The 25,248-nt window shown below is 39.3% G+C and overlaps 1 protein-coding gene across 1 annotated transcript; it reads right to left on the bottom strand.

Moving 5' to 3' along the window:
* Positions 1-1,619: 1,619 nt before the first annotated feature.
* RCN2 (reticulocalbin 2) lies at positions 1,620-20,108 on the bottom strand. Its single transcript, XM_023197635.2, has 7 exons — positions 19,770-20,108; positions 19,291-19,396; positions 16,047-16,243; positions 7,330-7,443; positions 3,989-4,085; positions 2,963-3,105; positions 1,620-2,443 (listed from the first exon to the last, which is right to left on the bottom strand). Exons 1-7 carry the CDS (start codon positions 19,911-19,913, stop codon positions 2,291-2,293), a joined length of 954 nt encoding a protein of 317 aa, XP_023053403.1. The 5' UTR covers positions 19,914-20,108; the 3' UTR covers positions 1,620-2,290.
* Between the last annotated feature and the right edge of the window lie 5,140 nt (positions 20,109-25,248).

The raw sequence follows: 25,248 nt of genomic DNA, 5'->3' as shown, positions 1-25,248 counted from the left end.
TCAAGCAGACGATTCTTTTTCTCTGCATGCTTATAAAAAGCCAATTGTTAAATGTGAAATCTTCACTCAGTCACAGCAGGAGGGGCTCTGCTGTGGCTAAAAACAAAAAAGCACAACCAAATCTCAGTGGTTTAACATACTAAAAGCTTATTTTTTCATCATACAAAGCCCACTGTGGATCCAGCTGACCTACACAGACTCAAGATCAAAGCCACTTTGATTTTGTGGCTCCACCATTTCAGCTGAGGCCTCCTGCACAGTGCTGTGGCAGAGGAAAGGGGTTTGTCATGAGATAGTCTGATACTGACACACACTAATTCCAGCCATGTTTAGCTGGTCAGAACTAGCCATCGCCTACCTACAAGAGGGCTGGCAAGTGTAGTTTTCTTTATGCTAGGAAGGAAAGTAGTACAGATATTGCATTTCTGCAAAGGACTGAAATAGAATCCGTATCTGATGATCTATTCTGGCATAGATTTTGGAGAAGCTAGAGAGAAAAACAAATAGTTAACACACTAGTCAAACTGGTGATTTCAAATATGCCAGCTTCAGTGAGGCTGACAAATGACAGATAAGTGATAGTGGTAAATTTGTAATTCTTAAACTGCTATAGCTAGACATATATTGTAGGTTAAAATGAAAACCATGTACTACTTTAGATACCTGAGTAAGCAAGTACTCATTAAGGTGTGAAAGCTTACAATTTGCAAGCACACCTCACATCAGCAAAGATGCAGCAGTAGAGAGGTATATAGGTGCAGTCGATTCTATCAAAAAAGTTTCATATCTTCTCAAAGTCATAGGTACTTGCTAAGCCCCCGGAATGCGAAGTGTGCTGTATATGAGACAACTTTAGCCTGGAAAGTGATTAAGAGAATGCATAGCTGATCTCTTCACCCACAAATAAAAGTGATTTAAAGAATGAAAAACTAGAGGCCAGGCACGGTGGCTCACACCTGTAATCCCAGTACTTTGGGAGGCCGAGGCGGGCTGATCACGAGGTCAGGAGATCGAGACCATCCTGACTAACACAGTGAAAGCCCGTCTCTACTAAAAATTCAAAAAAATTAGCCGGACATGGTGGCAGGCGCCTGGTAATCCCAGCCTGGGAGACAGAGCGAGACTCTGTCTCAAAAAAAAAAAAAGAAAGAAAAAGAAAAACTATCTCTGTACATCAGAACTAGAAAAAAATTCCTCCCTTTACTCTTCCCTATCCCATCTCCACCAAAGGTAAATAAATTGACCTACTGAATTAGGTTAAAATTGATTATCATGCTTATCAAGTATGATTTTAATTTCAGTGAAACTGATATTGAGCTCTACTGTTGATATCTGACCAACTATATTGGTAATTCCAACCTGCATTACTCAAGACTATTTCCAGCCCCAAAGAGCAAAACCACAATTGCTACAAGACCAATTAAAATGTGTCAGTTGCACATTCAATATTATGATTGCCTTATCAAAAAAAAGAAAATGCAGCAAGAATAATCTGACAGTTTTGGGAACCACCCACATAAAGGAATGGATGAGGCAAGATAATGTACAATACCACAAAACCTGTGCTAAATTCAATATTTATCTGAAAAATTAAAGAAAAGCAAACAAACATATAAAAAGATAGGACATTTCATTTTTAATCACTCAAAAATGAAAAAGGTTTGGACAATGTCAAATTCCACTCACCATAATGCTATAGTTATACATTAAATATAATTACTATCTATACATATGCAAAAATATAAAGTTCTATTTCATACAATAAAACCCTTTATAGAAACCATTTTAAAATTAAGCAGACCTTCTCAACATTAATACGTGAGGTCTAAGTCCTTCTAAAGGTTTCTTTAAAGGTTTTTAAACAAAATGCTAAACCTAAAAACACGTTCCCAAATTAAATCTACTTAGAACAAAAACGAAAATTTATAGCTCAGTCACATACTACTTAAATAATATTGTTCAGGCAACTCTAAAATCCTCCATGTTTTCAAGTATGGAAATAGAACTCAAATATTCCACAATACAGTACTAAATGGATGGAGTATGTAGGAAAGACTTCGTTGTCATATGGCACAATATTAATGTTTTGTTGCTTCAATACGTTTTGAAATAAATTATCAGGTATTTGGGTTTTTTTTCCTAAAAGACCAAAATTATAATCTACATTAAGATAATTCTGACTGTGGTAAGACTTAAGAGTGTAAAATACGACATCAACATTTTATCACAAAAGTAAAGCTGGTAACAAATTATAAAAGGAGCTAGTACTCTACTGAGACAGGCTCGGCGATTAAAGCTCATCATGATAGAAATAGTCATCATGGAGCTGTCTGCCATAATCTGTGGCTTCACTGGTGAGAAACAAGTCCGGGTTTTCCAGAATCTCTTCTTCAGAGAGCTTTTTGTCACCATTCAAATCCATTTCATCAATTAGATGAAGAGCCTTCAAAACAAAACAAAAAAGTATCAATTGTAACAAGTATTTTCAGCAAGATGTTCACAATTTAATGTGATCTGACTTGTCAAAATTATCCAGGTGTACAAGTACTCATTATTGTTTAAGTATCTAAAAATGTTACACGTAACCAAGTCTGTCTACTGCTTTTCCCATTATCTCCTTTCTTCATTTCTGCTGGGTTCTGTCTCTCTCTACTCAAATCCAATCCAGGATATATCAAGGCAAGGCAAAATTATTATAACATACTTTGAGTCCCTGTAAGGAAATACAAACTATTATTCTATTCACTGTACTCTCAAATTAATACACGACACAATCTTAACTTCTCTGTCTCCCTGACAATCTAAAACACTCTGTAAATTCAAAACACAGCAATGCATCAATCCCAAATAACTCCATTACTTCTTTCTTTGGCTTAAGATTTTGAACTTCTTTTCCTATCAAAACCCCAGCACCAAATCTGGGGGAGGGGGTGGAGAGAAACAGTTGTTCTGTAACACTTACCTCTTCTTGTGCAATGCCCTGATTATTAGGTACTACCCAAGGTAACAGCTCTTGGGGATCAAGCCTGCCATCGTTATCTTTGTCATAATCATTCACGAATCTGTCTTTCTCAACAAGTATCCATTCTGGATCTTCATTTGCAGCTTAATATAAAAAAACACAAATATACATACACAAGAATACCACATGTATCCAAAAAAAAGTTTGGTATATCTCTAGAATAAAGGAAGTGAATTTAAAGTTTACTAAAGAAAGCCCAATAAAACAGAACTACTTAACTGAAAAGTCCTGACATAGGTACAAATATATAGTAATTTTCAAAAGTGACACAAGTCTAAATAACCCAGATTTAAAATCACCGGATGTTAACACAAACTAGTAATTTTGTTAACTGCTATTTGTTCTGATATCTAGTTTTCCCAAATGTGAGTTGGGTAATGTTTTACTGCATATCATGTTTCTATACAAAGTTTCTTACATGTTTTCACAAAGTAATGCCATGTATAATTTTAAAGTGACTATCAGAATAAGTAAAACTGGTGACCAATTTAAAAATGGCATTGTTTGGTGTCTTTAAGCAACATTCTGAAAAAACAGCTGCTTATATAAAAGCGAACTCTTAACTTCAAACACCTATTCACCTTCTACTAAGCTTCTGATATTGTGTTTACACCAGCATTTGTAGTATTTTGTGTTTCCATCTCCTTTAAGATCCACCTGCAACAGCACAGGATTTTGTTTAAAAAGATCTACCTTCCTTCCTTCCCCATTTAAACTGATAATAAAATTAGATTTGTTCGAAAAGAAAGAAAAATGTTTGACTCTAGACATGGAAGTAAAAGTAAGCAAGACAGTGTTCTCAGATAAGCTATAAATCCATTTGTTGAACTTGCATTACAGTTAATGAAACAAGCAGGATCAGGCACAGATCCTCATTACATTTCTTGTCGAAGAGACCTTTCAATGAGCAAGGCTGTCTCTTTCTTCAATTCCTTTTCACCTTTCACATTCTCCCAGGTGACTTACTTGGATCCCACCTGTAATCACCAAGAAATTCTTCCAAACTAACAAATCCATCACCATTTTTGTCATGTTCTTCTAAAGCTTCTTGAATGACAAATTCCTATTCCACATTCATTAGAAAAGACAAAAAAAGGTACAAAATGTTCAGTCTCACCGCCATCTGATTCAATCGTACTACAGAACTTTTAGAAATAAATGATAATTATTGGAGTTCTAGTGGTGCAATCAGCTAGTAAGGTACTTATACAGGAAAAATCATTTTGGTTGTCCGTGTCTTCAAGACAATCCTCCTAAACACTGGAATTTAGAAGCAAGAATAAAACCTAAAGTACTATGTAGCTTCAAATTCAACATCCTTAAGCTTCCGATATTGTGAAGAACTCCACTTTCACTCTCATAAACCACCTCAGTGTTACACTCAGGCTATTTTCTACACATCTCTCCCTCTCAAGAAAGACATCTTGTACTCCCCTTGTCTTTAACTCCATTTGCCCTCTAATCCATAAACAACCCTAAAAGAGCCCTTACCTTAGAACTGCTGTTCTGCCTCCAGATCTAAAATGTGCCAGCCTGCCATTATACCTCAACCTCCTTGCTTCCCCTTTAGCAAACCTCGCCCTATCCATCCCAAACTGCCCCCAAACCTGTTCCTCCCTCTTATCAAAGCTTCTTATCAAACAACCAATCATTTTCCCTAAAGATGACTTGTTCAACGGCCAGCTGTTTCAGTACTTTCCTCAATATCTTCCTATCTCTTTTTTTCAGATGGGGTCTCACTCTGTAGCCCAGGCTGGAGTGCAATGGTATGATCTCGGCTCACTGCAACCTCTGCCTCCTGGGTTCAAGCAATTCTCCTGCCTCAGCCTCCCGAGCAGCTGGGACTACAGGCGTATGCCACTATACCCAGCTAATTTTTGTATTTTTAGTAGAGACAGGGTTTCGCTATGTTGGCTGGGCTGATCTCGAACTCCTAATCTCAGATGATCTGCCAGCCTCGGCCTCCCAAAGTGCTGGGATTACAGGCTTGAGCCACCCTGCCTAGCATCCCCAATCTTTTTTTTTTTAAGATAGGATCTCATTCTGTCACCCAGGCTAGCGAGCAGCGGCACAATAACAGTGGCTCTGTAGGCTCAAACTACTGGACTCAAGTGATCCTCTCATCTCAGTCTCCCAAGTAGCTAGGACCACAGGTGCATGCCACCAAACCTGGCTAACTTTTTTGTAGAGACAAGGTCTGCTATGTTGTCCAGGCTGGTCTTGAACTCCTAGCCTCAAGAGGTCCTCCTGCCCTGGCCTCCCAAAGTACTGGGACTACAGGTGTGAGCCACCATGCCTAGCCCATCTCTGACTCTTACCTTGCCTTAACACTTATTTAGTAAGTCAACATTCCTACATATGCTTTCTTCAAAATGTTGCCCAAATCTATTTCATTCCATTGCCAGATAGAACTCTGGGCCATATTACATAATGCCTAAATTATTTCATTGCTTTTACTGGTAATTGCCCTCTTTAGTCTTCAATTGTTCCTTATTCTCCAGAGAATCAAGATCTACCATCCTTTGCCTGTCACTCCTGGGCTCAATTAGCTTGTCCCAACTTAATTTTGGCACTTAAATTACACCCAGCACTGTTCTTAAACTGGGTCATGTATTCTGTGCCAATGAGAAATTAGAAGCTTCACAACGGCAAGAGAAGTGGTATTAGTAACAGTGTCTTACCACTGAGCTATGGAGAAAAATGTATCTGTAGCCTTGTTATGCAAGGCAGCAGGGTCTACCATGACACATTAAACAAAAAGCTGTATCTCCCCTCCTTGAAATATCCAGGGAACCAAGCTACATAGCTGGAGGCTGATGTCATGCAACAGACTTCAATATAAATGTTTAGTCTCTTTTTTAAAAAGCTATCTGTTACATTAGTCTTTATTTTCCAACGTGATGGTTTATGCTTTCAAGCCTGGCCAAGTCATAATCAGGACTCAATTAATGTTTGTTGAGTTAAACTTAGAATTCAACAAAAGTTTTGAAAAACTGGTACTTCTTTTGAATACTAAAGGGACGAGAGGACTCATTATGCTTAAAATTGCAAAAACATTACTAGTTATAAGCAGCTGCACCCCTACCAACCCTATGAAGAAGAATCCAAACATGACGTTTTTCCAGACCAAAAGCTTTCATAAGTGATACTGTAAATTAAACAGAAATCCTAGTATTACTAATATTGAAAAACCAAAAAAAAAGTCTGAAAGCTACAAAAGGATAAGGAAGGCACTGAAGATAACATAGTTATGAGAGAGAAAATAGCCTGAGGAAGCCTGCTGCTCACACATGGTATAAAGATTTAAAAATTCAGTCCTTCACCTTCTCCCTCCCAATAAGCAACTTCGCCACCACCAGAAAGCCTCCTTACCACTCCTAATTTTAAGTGGGGAGAATTAGGATCATTTTAAATCTGTGTATCTCTTAAAATTCTGGTTATACGATTTATTTTAACAACTTAATGAACAGGTTTTAAAGTTTTGGTCACTTGGGAATGTAAATTCATACAACCACTATGGAGAACAGTTTGGAGGTTCCTCAAAAAACTAAAAATAGAGCTACTGTATGATCCAGCAATCCCACTGCTGGGTATATATATATAAAGAAAGGAAACCACTATGTCAAAGAGGTATCTGCACTTCGATGTTTATTGCAGCACTGTTCACAAAAGCCAAGATTTGGAAGCAACCCAAGTGTCCATCAACAGATGAATGGATAAAGAAAATGTACATATACACAATGGAGTACTGTTCAGTCATAAAAAAGAAAGATCCTGCAACAACATGTTGATCCACGCAACAACATGGATGGAACTGGAGATCATGTTAAGTGAAATAAGCCGGGCACAGAAAGACAAACATCGCATGTTCTCACTCATTTGTGGGATCTAAAAATCAAAACAATTGAACTCATGGACATAGAGGGTAAAAGGACGGTTACCAGAGACTGGGAGGTGTTGGGGGAGGGGGCGCTAAGAACAGTTAATAAGTACAAAAAAAATAGTAAGAATAAATAAGATCTACTATTTGACAGCATAACAGGGTGACTACAGTCAGTAATAACTAATTATACATTTAAAAATAACTAAGAGTGTTCGCCGGATTGTTAGCAACACAAAGGATAAAAGTTTGAGGGGATGGATACCTCATTGTCTATGATTTGGTTAGTTCACATTGCATGCCTGTATCAAAACATCTCATGTATCCCATAAACATACACACCTACTATGTACCCACAAATATTTAAAATATATTTTTTTAAAGTTTTGGTCACTCAGTAATTCTCTTAAAAATGTTTCTTTCTTACCGTCATATAATCAACTTCTTCAGGATGCTCAAAAGCAATAAATTCTTCAAGACTCAAACCGGGACCTGAATCCTGGTTAGCTTTTTCAAATCGCTTCTTGTCCTTTAAGTGAAGCTTTGAAAATTAAAATTTCTCATTAGTATACTACATCATTTTAAATACTTTGAAAAATACAAACTTTGTGAAATTTAAAGTACATTCCCATCCATTATCTCATTTATTTTCACATCATCCCTTTGAAGGTAAGCTACACAAATACATGTATTAGAGGCAGGATAGACTCACAAGCTCTAGAGTCATATAGACCCAGACCTGAATTCCAGCAATGCCACTTACTAGCTGTGGTGTCAGCGCAAACTGCTTAACCTCTCTGGTTTCCCATTTATCAAATTGGGGTAAAAATCTCTAATAAGCAATTGGGATGAGAATCCGTACCACACAATTAATAAACCTTAAGTATTAAGTATTTAATGATCATTGATGGAAAAGCAGATTAAGTGATTTGATAAAAGTCAGAAATATAGCTAAAAATACTGAGCATGGCATAGTGGCACACGCCTATAGTTCCAGCAACGTGGGAAGACTGCATGAGCCCAGAAGTTCAAGGCCAGCCTTCACACCATAGCAAGACCCTGACTCAAAAAACAAACAAAACTACTGAACTTGGATCCTCCCTATTCTTTCTACAGTACTATACAGTCTACTTTAATAATTAATCTCAATACTTTTTTGAATGCCCAAAAGTCAATAAATTTATACCATGTATTAAATCTTGGTAGGGCTTTTAAAAATTGTTTCTGGTCCTCTAAGTGACTTTTCAAAAATACATTATTGTTTCAGAAAAACAGTCTTGTTATGTTGAGAATCTCATAATATTAGCATATGTACCTAATATTTGGAAATCTTTTCCTTTTTTTTTGGGTGGGGAGATGAGGTCTCACTGCGTCATCCAGGTTGGAGTAGTGGTGCAATCTCAGCTCACTGAAACCTCCACCTCCCAGGTTCAAGTGATCCTCCCACTCCAGCTTCCCAAGTAGTGAGGACTGCAGGCGTGTGCCACCACACCCAGCTAATTTTTTGTATTTTTGATAGAGATGGGGTTTCACTACATTGCCCAGGCTGGTCTCAAACTCCTGAGTTCAGGCTATCCACCTGCCTCAGTCTCCCAAAATGCTGGGACTACAGGCATGAGTCACCATGCTCAGCCTGGAAGTCTAGTCTTAGTAGGCTCTTTATAGTGTTAATTCTGTATATTCAGATATAAATACATCAAAAGTTTAAATGGATCCCATGTAGAGGTTTAATAAACACACATCCTTTTCAACTTTCTCTCCCATCTTCCCCTCCGCCCCCTTTTTCTAAATAATTCGGCAGCTATCAGGGACAAGGCTGCTTTTGATAAAATTTTCAATGGTAATTCTGTAATCAAGAACCTTGGGAGCCAATAATGCTATATTGCTAATCCTGCATAATTTCTGTTTTAAGAATTTCTGGGAATACCTTTCCTTCCTATAAACTGATATGTATTAAACTGTGCATTTCTTTAAAGCACAATTTCAAATATTTTAGAAGCTTTTAAGTGTTTCACTACTGAATAAAAATGCCCTTTTCAGTTTTCTAGAATAATAAAGGTCAGGTAGCAGTCATTTACCTAAACACTAGTTCTTTTACAATTACTGATTTACAGCGGCAAGGCTCACCTCTTTCCCCAAAGAATTTGTTTTATTAACATCTAGACTCTACAAGCCAGTTATATTCACCCAATCATGACAGAAAAAAAAAAAAAAAATAACTTGTTTCCAAATAGCTCCTTTTAACTTAATGTTTCATAATTTTAAATAACTAGACCAAATAATTTGTATTTTATGTTCAGGTTTAACATGGAAAAAGCAGACAAACAAGAATTTGAGGTACTCTGCTGAGTCAATCAAATTCTTTTTGAATAAACCATTATTCAAAATACCAAGTACTTAGATTTCCTTATGAAAGAACCCTTCACTTTGGAGCAAAAAGGTCCATGTTTCAGGAGAAGAGCTAAATTTGGCCAAATTTGCCTATGGAAAGAAAGGATCTCTTTCAACAAGCTGAGATTTCTTTAAAAAACAAACAAAAAAAAAAAAGTGAAAGGAGTAGCTTTTTCTGGTTCACATTTCATGGCCATTTGAAGAACACAAAATAAGAATAGCTCACATTAAATCGAAGAAGCCAAAAACAGAAAGACTGTTTTTTACAAAGTGGTAAATTCCTAAAAAAATAACAAAAAAGATGGTCAGTTTCATAAAACTTCAACACTCTTTTTCTTCTATATAAAAACCTTATATTCTAGTAGGGGGTAAAAAGTGTTATGTATAGTAATAAAAAAGCTACCATAATCATTTATTTTTAGATTACAACAGAAACTTATGAGGAACAAAACTGCCATCTTTTGGTAGACTAATGATTCTACATGAGGAAATATATAATGTGTGATACTAGAACAAACGACTAGGTCTTAAAAATTCTGATTAGCCATATGCAAGGTTATATTGTACATAAATAAATACTGCTTATACATGCACATTCAGCAGTCATGCCTGTAATCCTAGCACTTTGAGAGGCCGAGGGCGTATAACCTGAGGTCAAGAGTTCAAGACCAGTCTGGCCAATGTGGTGAAACCCCATCTCTACTAAAAACTTAGCTGGGCCGGGCTCGGTGGCTCACAGCCTGTAATCCCAGCACTTTGGGAGGCCGAGACGGGTGGATCACGAGGTCAGGAGATCGAGATCATCCTGGCTAACACGGTGAAACCCCGTCTCTACTAAAAAATACAAAAAGCTAGCCGGGCGAGGTGGTGGGCGCCTGTAGTCCCAGCTACTCCAGAGGCTGAGGCAGGAGAATGGCGTAAACCCGGGAGGCGGAGCTTGCAGTGAGCTGAGATCCAGCCACTGCACTCCAGCCTGGGCAACAGAGCGAGACTCTGTCTCAAAAAAAAAAAAAAAAAACTTAGCTGGGCATGGTGGCACACGCCTGTAGTCCAAGCTACTTGGGAGGCTGAGGCAGGAGAATTGCTTGAACCTGGGAGGCGGAGGTTGCAGTGAGCCAAGATTGCAGCCTGGGTGACAGAGCAAGACTCTGTCTCAAAAAACAAAAACAAAAACAAAAAACACTTGAACTTTTGCCAGATGGGTCTCCAAACTTTAATTATCCTATGTTGACTATAACTGTTCTTTATATTATAAAGAAATGCTTCTTCAGGCATTTCACAGCCTGAAAGGGTTCTTTATTCTCTATATGAAAACTTACTAAATGTAAGATAAAATTCAGACTGGGCATGGTGGTTCACGCCTGTAATCTCAGCACTTTGGGAGGCCAAGGCAGGCAGATCACTTGAGGTCAGGAGTTTGAGACCAGCCTGAACAACGTGGTGAAACTCAGTCTCTACAAAAAAAATACAAAAATCAGCCAGGCATGGTGGCATGTGCCTATAGTTCCAGCTACTCAGGAGGCTGAGGCAGGAGAATCACTTGAACCTGGGAGGCTAAGACTATAGTGAGCTGAGATGGTGCCACTGCACTCCAGCCTGGGTGACAGAGAGAGACTCCATCTCAAAAAAAAAAAAGGTGAAGTTCAGATATCAAGCTGACTTTTGTTAACCGACTTTCGTATAGAAAACTTTATTTTATTCACATATCCAATTACTTTTCACGATTATTTTATTTAAGGTATAGTGTTTAGTCTATAACTGAGACTGATTCATTCCTCATCCTTTATTTTTAATTTGAAAAATAATGCACTGGGTTCATCTTTACACTCCACATCAGTTTTTAGGACATTCTTTTTTTTTTTTTTTTAAAGAGATGAGGTTTCACTATGTTATCCAGACTGGCCTCAAATTCCTGGGCTCAAGCAATTCTCCTACTTCAGCCTCCTGAGCAGCTGGGACTACACATACACACAGGAAGTTACTTACAGCAAATTCTAAAAACATATGATTAGAACTTCATGAAGATAGAGACATATTCCTAGGCTGTCAAAAAAAAAAAAATAACCAAAAGGACTCCCATTGAAGTGTTCATTTTAGGGATCGATTGATTCCTTTAGGCTGTTAAGATTCATCTAATTCATCCTTTAAAAGAAGAGTGTTATAATCAACACGTTCTAAGTAGCTGGTAGGGAATGCAGAATTAGAACCAGACACCTTTTAAAATAACTGTTCATAAACAATTTATGAGTCATGTATCTCATCAAAGTGAAGATTTTCTTCTCAGCACCATCTATTATATCACCCCCTTCTAAGAATACAGGAACACGCACTTCTTATTTTTTAATGGGAGAGTAATTAAGTCTTTTGGGTAACAAAAAAATAAAAATAGAAAACACAATTAGAATCTAATTCCAGCAAGATTTTAAAATACTGTATTTAACTTCTCTGTTGTTCCTAGGAAGGGAAATCACACCATACGATGCTTTGGCTTTAGATAAGTTGGTTTAAGATAAGTTAATTCCTATAGTAAATGAGGATACTTAATAGAGAGATGATCCCAAATCTCATTATCACCACTTGTTTTTCCTTTAGTATTTACAAGTAGAAAAAGACTGAGTTTTACTAACTTTAGTCCACTATAGAATGAAGACCCAAATAAAAACAAGATACATTTTCCCCTTAAAAAAGAAAACCCTAATTAATCTAAAGGTGATAGTTAACAAATGCATACAGTTTTAAAAAGTTGATTAAATATAAATTTATGTGAACTGTAAATGCTTTCTTCAACAATATTCTTTTAAATCAAAACAGAACTGCTTATCCCTCCAACTGCTACCATTTATTACTATTTATCCACACTATTATAGTCCTAAATAAAGTAGAAATTTTTATTTATTTTTTAGAAACGGGGTCTCTCTGTTGCCCAGGCTGCAATGTAGTGGCATAAATATGGCTCACTGCAGCCTTGACTGCCTGGGCTCAAGCAATCTTCGTGCCTCAGCCTCTCAAATAGCTGGGACCACAGGCATGAACCATCATGCCCATCTATCTAATTTTTAAATTTTGTTTAGGCATTTGCTAACTATACAGCTTTAGATTACTTAGGATTTAATTTTTAAGGGGAAAATGTATCCATAGAGATGGCATCTTGCCACATTGCCCAGTTGTTCTTGAACTCCTGGGCTCAAGTGATTCTCCCACCTTGGCTTCCCAAAGTGCTGAGATTACAGGTGTGAGCCACCACACCTGGCCTGAATGGGAATTATTATCCTCATTTTTGGAGATGAGGAAACTGAGGCACATGAAAGTTTAATAACTTACCAAAAGTTACACAACTGTGAAGTGCTGGAGCTAAATGTGAAGCTAAGCAGACTGGCTCTGAGGATGGAGCCCCAAACCTCCACATTGATGGTGTAGTTATTAGCAGAGAATTAACCAACTTAGAGTTAGTGGTGGCTTACAGAGTTCAAGTGGCCAATATGATTCTAAACAAATAGCACATTTAGAAAGCATTTACCAAGGAGGGAATGGGGTGTTATTGTTTAACAGGTACAGAGTTTCAGCTCCGCAAGACGAAAAGAGTTCCGGGGATTAGCTGCACAACACTGTGAATGTACTTAGCACTACTGAATGGTACACTTTAAAACGGTTACAATAGTAAATTTGTTATACACTCCTCCCTCCATATCTGTGAGAAATTGGTTTCAGAACCTCCCTCAGATACCAAAACCCAAGGATGCTCAATTCCCTGATATGAAGTGGCATAGTATTTGCATATAACCTACACATATCTTCCCAAATATTTTAAATCATCTCTAGATTACTTATAATACAAATTACAATTTAAATGAGGAGTAAATCATTGTTACACAATATTGTTTAATACGATAAATTATAGCCACAATAAAAATTAAAAGCTATATACCATAACAGGGTAAGTTAAGAAACAGAAGAGCCTTGACTATTTTCCAAGCACCTTTGACTAATGTTTCGGGACAGTTTGCAATAGCATGTTTGATTTTATTTTTACTTTTTTCTACACATTAAAAGCTATCTTTAAAAAATTCTTGGTGATAGATACTCTAATTACCCTGATTTGATCATTATATTATATATGTTTGTGTTATATCAAAATACCACATGTACCCTGTAAGTATGTAAATACAACTATCATGTACCTATAAAAATATTTTAATTCTTTAAAATTAGTTTTCAAATACAAAAGTATTTGATACAGCAATTCCTCAAGCTCACAGTCATTTCTGTTGATATACTTTTTTAATAGACTTCCTAAAAGTCTTGACAAAATTTTCTACTAATTCCCCAATAAAATTAGTCTTCCTCAGTTCTGCTTAATTAAGAAGCATATATTTCAACAAATTAAACCATGAGACACATTAGAACTCATAGTGATAATAAATTTTCAAAAAATGAGTACTTTGGGGCTAGGTGCAGTGGCTCACACCTGTAATCCTAGCACTTTGGGAGGCTGAGGTGGGTAGATCGCTTGACCTCAGGAGTTTGAGACTAGCCTGGGCAAGATGGTAAAACCCCATCTCTACAAAAAAAAAATACAAAAATTAGATGGGCGTGGTGGCTCCAGTGTGAAATCCCAGCTACTTGAGGGGCTATGTTGGGAAGATCACTTGAGCCCAGCAGGCAGTGAACCAAGATTACACCACCGCACTTCAGCCTGGGCAACAGAGTGAGATACTGTCTCAAAAAAAAAAAAAAAAAAAAAAGGAGTAATTTTAAAGAGTGTACTCACTATGAAAAATGGTACTGTGGTTTCTCAAAAAATTAAAAATAGAATTACCGTATGATCCAGCAGTATCACTTCCGGGTGTGTACCCAAAACAATGGAAAGCAGGATCCCATAGAGATCTGCAAATCCCAAATCCAAGATGCTTCAATGAGCATTTCTTTTGAGTGTCGTGTCAGTGCTCCAAAAGTTTCATATTTTGGAGCATTCTGATTTTGGAATTAGGGATACTCAACCTGTACATACAACAGAACATTACTTTGCCTTAAAAAGGAAGGAAATTCTGATGCATGCTACAAAATGGAATAATCTTGAGGACACTATGTTAAGGAAAAATAAGCCAGTTACAAAGAGACAAATACAGTGTATGAATCTACTTAGATGAGGTACCTAGAGTAGCCAAATTCAGAGACAGAAAGTAGAATAGTGGTTGCCAGGAGCTAGTGGGAGGAGGGAATGGGGAGTTGTTGTTTAATGGGTAGAGAGTTTTCACTCTGTAAGATGAAAAGAGTTGGGGAGATTGGTTGCACAACACCATCAATGTACTTAACACTGCTGCACTGTACACTTTAAAATGGTTACAATGGTCAATTTGTTACACAGTTCTCCCTCACACATTCCTGGGAAATTGGTTCCAAGACCTCCCTATCAAAATCTGAGAATGCTTAAGTCCCCGATATAAAATGGTGCAGTATTTGCATATAGCCTACACACATCTTCCTGAATACTTTAAATCAGGGACCCTCAATCCCTGGGTCGCGGACGGGTTCTGGTCCGTGGCCTGTTAGGAACTGGCCCACACAGCCAGAGGTGAGTGATAGGCATTACTGTCTGAGCTCTGCTCTGCCTCCTGTCAGATCAGGGGTGGCATTAGATTTTCATAGGAGTGCAAACCCTATTGTGAACTGTACATGTGAGGGATCTTGGTTGCGCATTCCTTATGAGAACCTAATGCCTGATGACCTGAGGTGGAAGGATTTCATCCTAAAACCATTCCTGCCCCCTCTGCCACACACTGTCCTGTGGAAAAATCGTCTTCCATGAAACTGGTCCCTGGTGCCAAAAACGTTGGGGACCTCTCCTTTAAATCATCTCTAGATTACTTATAATACAAATTACAACTTAAATGAGAAATAAATCATTGTTATTTATATTAAACTATATTGTTTAAGGAATAATCAAGAGAAAAAAGTCTGTACATGTTGAGTAGAGACACAGTTTTTTTTTTAATACTTACTTTTTTAGATACGATCCTCAGTTGCTTGAATCCACAGAGGTGGAACCTGTAGATTTTTTTAAGTGAGTATATAAAACTATGTGTTTAAAAATGGGAATGGGCCATAATGGTCTTCTTAATAAAGATAAAACTGATTGTTCGGCCGGGCGCGGTGGCTCAAGCCTGTAATCCCAGCACTTTGGGAGGCCGAGACGGGCGGATCACAAGGTCAGGAGATCGAGACCATCCTGGCTAACATGGTGAAACTCCATCTCTACTAAAAAATACAAAAAAAACTAGCCAGGCGAGGTGGCGGGCGCCTGTAGTCCCAGCTACTTGGGAGGCTGAGGCGAGAGAATAGCGTGAATCCGGAAGGCAGCGGAGCTTGCAGTGAGCTGAGATCCGGCCACTGCACTCCAGCCTAGGCGACACAGCGAGACTCCGTCTCAAAAAAAAAAAAAAAAAGATTGTTCAATGATATTAAAATATTGAGATACACATTCAAAACACATTTAAAAAGCAACTCTGGAAATGAGGACAATTAAATGATGCAGCTGAGAAAAAGAGATACAAGGATCATGTAGATAATCTAGAACAAGAGTCCTAAATCTGGCCAGAAAGGAAGTCATCAAAATGACTGCTGAAGTGGAACAGGTGATTTCCTAGAGAACAAGACAATCCAGCCTATGACCTCAGGCCCTCTCGTGCTCATTCATGCAGGAAGGTAAAGTGAACTGACATGATCAAAAGGAACAGCTTGTACACATGAACTCACCTTCCTAAAGGATTCCTCTTCTGCATCATCCAGAGCAGTGTTCTCATCAAAGTCAATTACACGATCATACATCTGAATGTTATATTCATCCCATGTCACAGTATCATCGCCGTTTTTATCATATTCAACAAACTGTTGTTTTGCTTCTTGCATAGCATAATGCTTAAAAGACATCTGAATCCATGAACTGAGTTCACCTATAAGAATTTCCCAGAACACAACGTATGTGACGTTAATTCTGATACTTAAGAGTAAGGATTTCCAAACCTCTGAAAAGGCAAAATCTTTGATGTTTGCAAATACTGAGAATTGGCCTAGTTGTATTAATAGAAATGGGGTAGGAAAGAAAAGGCTGTTTAGAAGAGCTCATGGAGCTTTTTTTTGAGACAGAGTCTCGCTCTTTCACCCAGGCTGGAGTGCAGTGGTGCGATCTCGGCTCACTGCAGCCTCTGCCTCCCGGTTCAAGCGATTCTCCTGCCTCAGCCTCCTGAGTAGCTGGGACTACAGGTGCGCATCATCACGCCCAGCTAATTTTCTATATTTTTAGTACAGACAGGGTTTCACCATATTGGCTAGGCTGGTCTCAAACTCCTGACCTCATGATCCACCTGCCTCGGCCTCCCAAAGTGCTGTGATTACAGGCATGAGCCACCGTGCCCGGCTGGAGCTTCTATACTATAACATATGATCTAAATATAATGTAAGCTCCACAAAAGTTTGGGTATGTTCTGTTCACTGATGTACATCAACTGCCTAGAAAGTTCCTGGCTCTGTAAGTATTTGTTGAATGAATTACCAACTGGCCAAAATAGCACTTTACTTTAAAAAAAATACTATCCAAAATCTTGCAGAAAACCTTTGCTAACTACCACAGATCTCTCAGGAAGCATAAATATTTTGATAGCTATTTATTTTAATATGTATTATAAAAAATAGTGTTTTATATTTATGAAGGCCATACAAAGTCTTCCTTTAAAATAAATTTTATGTGAGTTGAATTAAAACTATATTAAGAAAATAATACATGGTTAAGTAGATACGGCCTAAATTGTGAAAAGGTATTCAAGTGACTAAGAATACTGCTTCAGTATATTACCTTTATACATGTCGTAAAACATCTGGAGGAAATTTTAACAAAGTTATGGGTAGTGATTTATGCCCTTCCTGCAACAGCTATCTGTCTTAACTTGGTACCTGAAGGCATGGGAAAAAAGTTTCTAAAACTCAAATGTCCACTTTTGAATCAACTTTAAAAAAAATCTATTCAGCTGGGCTCAGTGGCTCACACCTGTAATCCCAGCACTTTGGGAGGCTGAGGCAGGTGGATTACCTGATGTCAGGAGTTCGAGACCAGCCTGATCTCGGGTAAAACCCCGTCTCTACTAAAAACACAAAAATCAGCTGGGCGTGGTGGCCAGCACCTGTAATCCCAGCTACTTGGGAGGCTGAGACATGAGAATCACTTGAACCCGGGTGGCAGAGGTTGTAGTGAGCCAAGATCACACCATTGCACACCAACATGGGTGACAAGACCAAGACTCTGCCTCAAAAAAAAAAAAAAAAAAAACCTACTCATAGAAATATTTACTAAACTACATTAAAGGAAACAGGGAGGGAAGAACACGAATATTTGTTAGGACAGCATGAGTATACCATTTATCAGGTCCCTCTATACTTGTTGCCTCTAATCTTCAAAACAATGCAATTATAATCATCACTATTATACAGGTGAGAAAACTGAGGTTCAGAAAAGTCCAAGCCTTCATAACTAGTAAGTAGCAGAGTCCAGATTCAAACCTGTTTGGCTTCAAAGCCTAAGCTCCTACTGAGTTTTGCCACCTCTTAACATGATTCCAGACCTAGCCCTCAAAGAGTAAATTGCCAAAATTATCTTAAGGGTCCTCAAGTAGAATGAAGGCTTTTGTAAGCACCATGAGTCTTTCTTCTAGTTTATTTAAAGAGATCATCATGGCATAGAAGAAAACAGAATGGAACAGGGATCAGAAAGAAATGTGGGTTCACACTTCAGCTTTGCCATCAGGGGGTAGTTTACCATCTCAAACTTTTCTTCTCATCTGTATAATGAATATTTGGACTAAAATTTTTCTAACTTTAAACTTCTTAAAACCTTACTATTAAATATTTGAACATATCTAGGTCTTACCAGACAGGTACCACGCAGTCTTCCAAATCAACGTGTTGTGTTCTTTGATTACTCTAGTATAACCAAAGATCGACTTATTCTTAGATTGGATAATCAGAGTCCAAAGGTTTTGCTATTATTGTCTAATTAAGTGGAACAAAAAAGCCCTTAATCTTCCACAGGGTTCCAATGTGAATATGTCATTGACAGCACAACTTAAATTTGCCAGTTTTTAATTTTCTCCAGCAACTTCATTCCTTGATGATGAACAGCATTTAAATCAGAGTTACAGAAAAACAGCTAACTTAAGAGTCACAGTAACAACCTGAATTTTTCTGAGGACCCACTTGGAATGCTGACAGGGTACATCATTTGAATTGAACAATGGGGAGAGACAATTGCACAGCAATTTATTTAGCACATTCTTTTAATAGTCTGCACATTTCATTTCTGACTAGAGAATTTACCTGAGAGCACTCAGGTTTTTTTTTTAACTGAAGGATATTAAAACCTGAAATAAGAGCAGGACACCTGGATTCTAGTCCTAGCTTTGCCACTTATTTGTAGAAGGCACTTATCCATGTGCTTCATTTCTTCATCTCCACAAAGTGATGTGGACAATATGAACCTAAGGCCCCTACCAGCTCTAAAATTTTGGTATAATGTTGTAATAAACGTAATTCACAGGCAACAGGTCTTTTTCTACTTGCTTACAAAAAGAAGCAAATTCCTAAAATTTAAATGAAGCATAGATCAAAAGAGCAAATCATTTACTGCAGTAAAGTTTTGGGGCATATTTCTCTAAAATAAATCACATTGTTGACACTAACAAAATTCATGTGAGAAAGAGGGTGTCTCAAGGTGTGACCTGCACATAGAGTATAGGGTCAATGATGTTTATATATAACTGGAGAAAGCACCGAGTTTTACTTGGTTCTCAGGGTCTAAAGATTTGTAGGTATAAAACCTATTCTCCATGTCCTTTTTTCCTTCTCACAGGACTTTCAACTTGGGACACTAGCAATCTATACATTCAGCAGACACCCTTGCTTAACATGTTTGTGTTTGTCTCCATTGTTAGTTGTGTAGGGCAGTCCTTACTTTCAGTGAGAAAGCCATCTGAGTCCAAGTCGATTTTCTTTATGATCGCCTGCAGTCTTTTTTGCTGCTCTTCGTGGCCGAGTTTAACATACTCATCCACATCTTCCTTTGGGGGAAAGGACACACAGGAGGGCCAAGCATTACTATCAGTGGGGCAAAATGGTGGAGAAAAACAGGGCTACTAGAAGACCCCCTTGCCAAAGGGTTTCGGGGTCGCCTGCACCTGCACTTCAAGGCCCCTACTCCCTACACACCCTCCATGATCTGAGGGTAGAAGAGATCCAGCTCTTGGGCCGTGCTATCTCCTCAGGCTTTCCAGGCCCCGGGACCCCCAGAGAGCGAGCGCTGCGCCACACGGCCCCCATTGTCAGGTCCACCTGGCCAGGCCTCGCCCGGCCGCCCCTCTTTGTCCCAGGACAAAGCCCGCGGCGGCGGCGGTGCGAGGCCCGGCCCTCCCAGCACCGGCCTGGCCGCCTCACCTGGACGCCCAGCAGCGCCTCGCGGTCGTAGTCGCTGCGGCGCTCGCCCAGCGGGTAGTGCAGCTCCTCCGCCTTGCAGGCGCCGGCCGCCGCGGCGCACAGCAGCAGCAGCCCCAACGCCGCGGGCCTCGGGCCCAGCCGCATCGCGCCGGCCCGCGGAGGACACCGAGGGATCCGAGGAGGGAGGCGGACGGGGGCCAGGGCCAGGGCCAGGGCCGGGGCCGGGGCCGGGGCCGGGGCCGGCTGCGACGCTCCGCGGGCGGCTACAGAGAGGCGGCGCGGCGTACGTTGAAGGCAGAGGGAACGAGAGGCGGAACCTGCGGTGGCGGCCACAACGCCCAGGGACGGGCCGGGGGCCGATCCACCAATGCGGTGCGGAGGCGCGCCCGGAGGAGGCCTATATGGCCGGCGCCGAGTGGCGGGGCCAGGCTGCGCCGCTGATTGGACAGCGGGGTGCTGGGGGCGGGCTGCCGCGATGTCGGAGTCAGCAGCCACCCAAAGAGCTCCAGGAGCCATGCTGGGACTGCAGAGAGTGGAGACCCCCACGACCCGCGCCTTCTCTTTCCCCCGACACGCTTCGAAAAGCACGCCTCCACCCCACTCCTGCCTTGTCTTCCCGTCAGCCTGTTCCTACCATAAACTCCTGGTTCACTCCATGTGTCACTCCTACCGTCCATCAATGAGAGAGGCTGGAGGTTTCTGTGACAACAATACAATATCGAAAAAAATTGCCTGAGGAATCAGCCAACAGTATTCTTTCCCAGTCTTCAGTGTATCTCTACTTACTTATTTTATCAGAGTAGGACGTACACACTCAGGAAGTGCAGCTAGATGCTTGTATCTGATGCTCAGTTTCGTGATTTACAAGTTATATGACCTTGCTCATTTCTTGGCCCCTGAAAACTTGTTTGCTCATCTATAAAATGGGCATAGTAATAAGACTACCTTAAATAATTGTCGTGAAGATTAAATAATGTCATGGGTTTAGAACAATAGCTGGCACATAAGTGTTCAGTGAATGTAAGCTTTCATCCATGCAAGTAGAGAAACAAAAGATGACTGCACAGAAGGAATAGCTTGGTAAGTACCTAGCAAAACCTTTAGGGACAGAATGCCTATACACATGGCTTCTGTTGCATGTCTATTCACGGGTTTATGTAATTTCTTCACCTCATCCTGAACACATTAAACTCTAAGGAATTTGTAGGCTGCAGCTTGAGCCCTTTTCTTTATTGATTGCTCCACTTAGGATCAGGCCTTTCACACAGAAGAAAAGGCTTTCTGGGTCCTCTTTCATTTCTCTCAGTCTCTGGATTGGGAGCAAGAATTCTGTTCCAAACTGCAAAACTGAGTGGGCACAAGTCGCAGAAATTTCCTGGGTCGGATTGAAATGTATTGTTTGGTCACAGAACATTGAAAGATTCACAGAGCAAAGTGTAAGTTCAATCTTTCCAATGTTATAAAGATCAACGAAGAACAAAATTTTAAATTTCAGAGTATAAATAAAAGCAAATTTTAGAGTTGATTTCATTAAACTAAAAAGAAAACCCTTTATTGCTGGATTTTAATTTTCACTTCCGTTTGGATTTTAAGGAAAAAAAGAGAAAAATGTCCCAATTTAATATAAGGAACTCTGCTTTGTACCTGTTGTTCTCCAGTAAGTAAAAGGTAAACTTTGACCAGCTTCCACTGTGATTCTAATTACAAAAGGTAGGCTACAAGCTACTGTGGAAGTTCTTCTAAACTCAGGAAATCCACAGATGGGAGTTTTGGGGGCCAAGGGAACTTAATGATATCTAAAGAGACAATGGAGTAAACAGTATCAGAAGTCTGGGTTCTGTCTTCAGCCCCTAAACAGGTTGCTTTCACTCCCTGGGTTTATTGTTTTCATATGGAGGAAAAGGATTGTGTTATTTCAGTGGATCTTAATTTGAGATTTTTGGGTTCCTAAGTGGGTCCCTGAATGGTTTTCAGTGGTGTTTATCCCAAAATCTTTGTGCATGTATATATTTCTGGGGAAGAAATCTATAGCTTTGCTTTTATCAGAGTTTCAAAGGATCCATGTGGCAGAAAAAGTTAAAAGTCCCTGAAGAAGGCTCTGAGCAACTTTTTGACTCTTAAAATCCATGATTTTATTGGGATTGTTTGGAAGCAGATTACAGTAAAGGCTTATGCTTAAAAGAGGCAAGACTGATCCAATGTCATTACTTGTGATTAATCCATTTTACTCAGGGAAAAATAAATATCTAAAATAAGTAACCTGTGTGAAAAAAATGTGTTATGAGAATCCAAAGATCAATTTTCTTGACCTATAAAAGCCCATAGCACATAGCAAAATTGGTTTTATTTATATTTTTATTGAGGCATAATTTACATAAAGTACACAAATGTTAAGTATACAGTTTGATCATTTTTTTGGATTTGTTTGCTGTGAGAGCCTTGAGGTAGGGAACTGTGTGATTTCTCCTAAATTTTTGTGAAATGTATGAATTCAGCTATTCTGGAATCTTTTAGAAGTATGTATTATGGATAGTAAAGTTAACTTTGAAACTATTGAAAGAAAGATTTGATTTCTTGCTTTTTGAGTTTGGTAAGATGTGTGTTACAATAAGCAGTGGCTTAAAAAGCAAAGCAATACTTAATATATATGGCGTGGACCCTTGTGTTGCAGGCTGATTTCCACCAGAATGAATGAGATTTGGCACAATAAACAACTTAAGTGGGAAAGCCAACAAACTCAATGAGACTGCAGCTTTGCACAGATGGAAAACACAAGACAAAAGAACAGACTATAAGGCAGTGAATGGGAGAACAACTTAGACTGAATGATCATGCAATTAGGGGGATTTTGTTGGCTGTTTAATCTTTTGTCAGTCTTTTGAGGGGAGACAGAAATGTGAGAATTCCCGGGGTATGGTGGAGTCTCAGAAGGTGACAAGAAAATGTGTAGGTGGGTGGGTGTATTATAATACCTTAAAAATCTTTTCGTTTCCAAGGAGTAGCTGAATGTGTAAGTAGTCACAAAATCTTTATAACCTATTAGAAGTACTTCCAAGAAATTCAATGTAACTGTTTTTCACTGAATAAGATTTCCCTAAATTAAAGATGGATCTGTCCCAATGATAGCTCCATCCTCAAACAGAAGCCATCCTCCACTTCCGGCAATTCACATTTACGGCCCTTGGCCAGTTATACTGGTGCATCTCTTGCCCTAAAGGTAGCCCAAGTGGACAGATATTAGAGTGCCTTCCCTGACTTGCTCCCTATACACATAGGGTGACCATACATCTTGGTTGACCTGACATGATTATTAATCATGACTATTTCACACTCAAAAGTATACCAGAATGGGGTGATAAATTTTATGGTCACCTTACCTTTGGGCCTAACATTCAAACTGTCCAGCCCCCTCCCTGTACTCCTCCCCAAGCCCCAGGCTTTATTATGCCTCAGAACCTTTTCCCACACTCTTTTCCCCAGGTTTTCAACAATAGGATCTTGAAGTCTTAGTCAAACACATTAGCAATAAAAATAAAGAACACTAAGAAAGAGGGCATGAAAAGAGGAATAAGACTGTGGCTTAAGCAAGCGTTTCTTATGAATTATAATGAAATTGATTTACTTTGGCATTACTAAACCAGCTCTGAAGACAATTTCATGGAGGAAATCCAAAGCTGAAACAAGCAGAGTGACTTTGAAAGACAGTACTTCTTGAATTTACAAGTTCTCGAGTGTTTTAAGAAAACTCAGGCATGGCTTTAAAGTCACACCATGCATTCAAGTTTTAGGTATTCACAGATCTCACTGAGGAAGAGAAAATGCAGCTCTGATTGCAACTGCATCACAAGATGGTGTTCAGGGGATTGTGATTGATTTAGGCTTTGGTTTTTTGATTCAGGATCAAACTCAAGTCTATGTGATTTTGAGGTTAATTTCTGTTTAAAAAATAAAACTAAAAATTGGCCAGGCACAGTGGTTCCTGCCTATAATCCCAGCACTTTGGGAGGCTAAGGCAGGCAGCTAGGAGTTCAAGACCAGCCTGGGAAACATGGCAAAACCCCAGATCTGTAAAAACAAAATACAAAAAAGCATATTAGCTGGGTATAGTGGCATGTGCCTGTAGTCCTAGCTACTCAGGAGGCTGGGGTGGGAGGATGGCTTGAGCCTGCGAGGCAGAAGAGGCAGTGAGCTGAGACTGCGCCACTGCACTCCAGCCTGGGTGACAGGGTAGAAACAAAGGAGTTACACAAGTTATGCATGCTTACTTGTTCATTTTTGCTTACTTGTTTATCTTAGGAAAACCAGTATATGCAAATAAGAAAAAGGAAAAAAAGATCCCAAATCCCAGAAATAACTGCTATTACCATTGGGGTTTAACTTTCTAGAGGTTTTCTGTGTGCAGTATATATACTTCTAAAGGCAGTATCCTAGTCCATTCCAGAACAAAATACCAGAGACAGGATAATTTATAAATTTATTTATAAATACAGATTTATAAATCTGTATTTATAATTTATAAAGAACAAAAATTTATTTCTCACAGCTCTGGAAGCTGGAAAGTCCCAGATCGAGGCATGGGCAGGATTCGTGTCTGGCAAAGGCTGCTCTCTGCTTCCAAGATGGCACCTTGTTGCTGCACCCTCCCGAGGGGAAGAACACTGTGTCCTCACATGGCAGAAGGGATGGAAGGGCAGAAACGGCTAACTCCCTCTGTCAAGTTATTTTATAAGGACATCTGGTCCTTTTCATGAAGGCTCTGAATCAATCACTTCCTAGAGACCACACCTCTTAATACTGTTACATTAGGAATTCTGTTTCAATGTGAATTTTGGAGGGGCCAAAAACATTCAAACCATAGCAGGCAGATACACCTTTTGCAAAAATAGGATCCAAAGGAAGCTACTACTGTCAGTGAAATAGCTCAGAAAAGCAGAGAAACTGTCCAGAATGACCTAGAAGGCTTGGGAATCCCTTAAAAATCCTCCGCAAATACACACATTTCATCTCAGGAGTTTCTCTGTATCAATTAATTGTTGTCTGGTATGCTTTTCCTTACCTTTTACCTCTTTGGTGGCATTTATGTAGCTCTTATCACAAATACTGCTTCCCCTGGATCCATCTGAACCCTGGGAATCTGCAATCTATTTTGGAATTGAATATAGCAAGCTAGACCTTTGGGTCCCCTCCAAAATATAACTCCTGGTCTCTACTGTGAGTCTACCCATTATACCCAAAGTGAGAGATATTCCACATCCTCCAGCTAAACAAACTCCCACCTGGCCCTCAATAGTGGAATTAGAATGCAAATGTACAGGGGGCATGGAAACATGCATTTATTGTTTCTGTTATTTATTCTACTAGAGAGATCAGACCTCAGACTTCTGCTACCTGTGCCTTCTTTGAAAGAGTTCCCATCCATGTGCAATAGGGGGAACAAAATCTATATTCTGAAGTTGTTGTTTATAGTTTTCTGTATGTG

Source organism: Piliocolobus tephrosceles, chromosome 6 (genome assembly GCF_002776525.5).
Source record: "Piliocolobus tephrosceles isolate RC106 chromosome 6, ASM277652v3, whole genome shotgun sequence".
Classification (NCBI taxonomy): Eukaryota; Metazoa; Chordata; class Mammalia; order Primates; family Cercopithecidae; genus Piliocolobus; species Piliocolobus tephrosceles.
This window is presented reverse-complemented; position numbering and strand designations above follow the sequence as displayed.

What these genes read in the sequence shown, in the direction of transcription:
- RCN2 (XM_023197635.2), bottom strand. Translation starts at nt 19,913, where the DNA reads ATGCGGCTGGGCCCGAGGCCCGCGGCGTTGGGGCTGCTGCTGCTGTGC. An exon ending in AGGCGCTGCTGGGCGTCCAG is followed by an intron (nt 19,397 to 19,769) that starts GTGAGGCGGCCA and finishes TTTCCCCCAAAG; the next exon opens with GAAGATGTGGATGAGTATGT. An exon ending in AAGAGGAATCCTTTAGGAAG is followed by an intron (nt 7,444 to 16,046) that starts GTGAGTTCATGT and finishes TAATTTTCAAAG; the next exon opens with CTTCACTTAAAGGACAAGAA.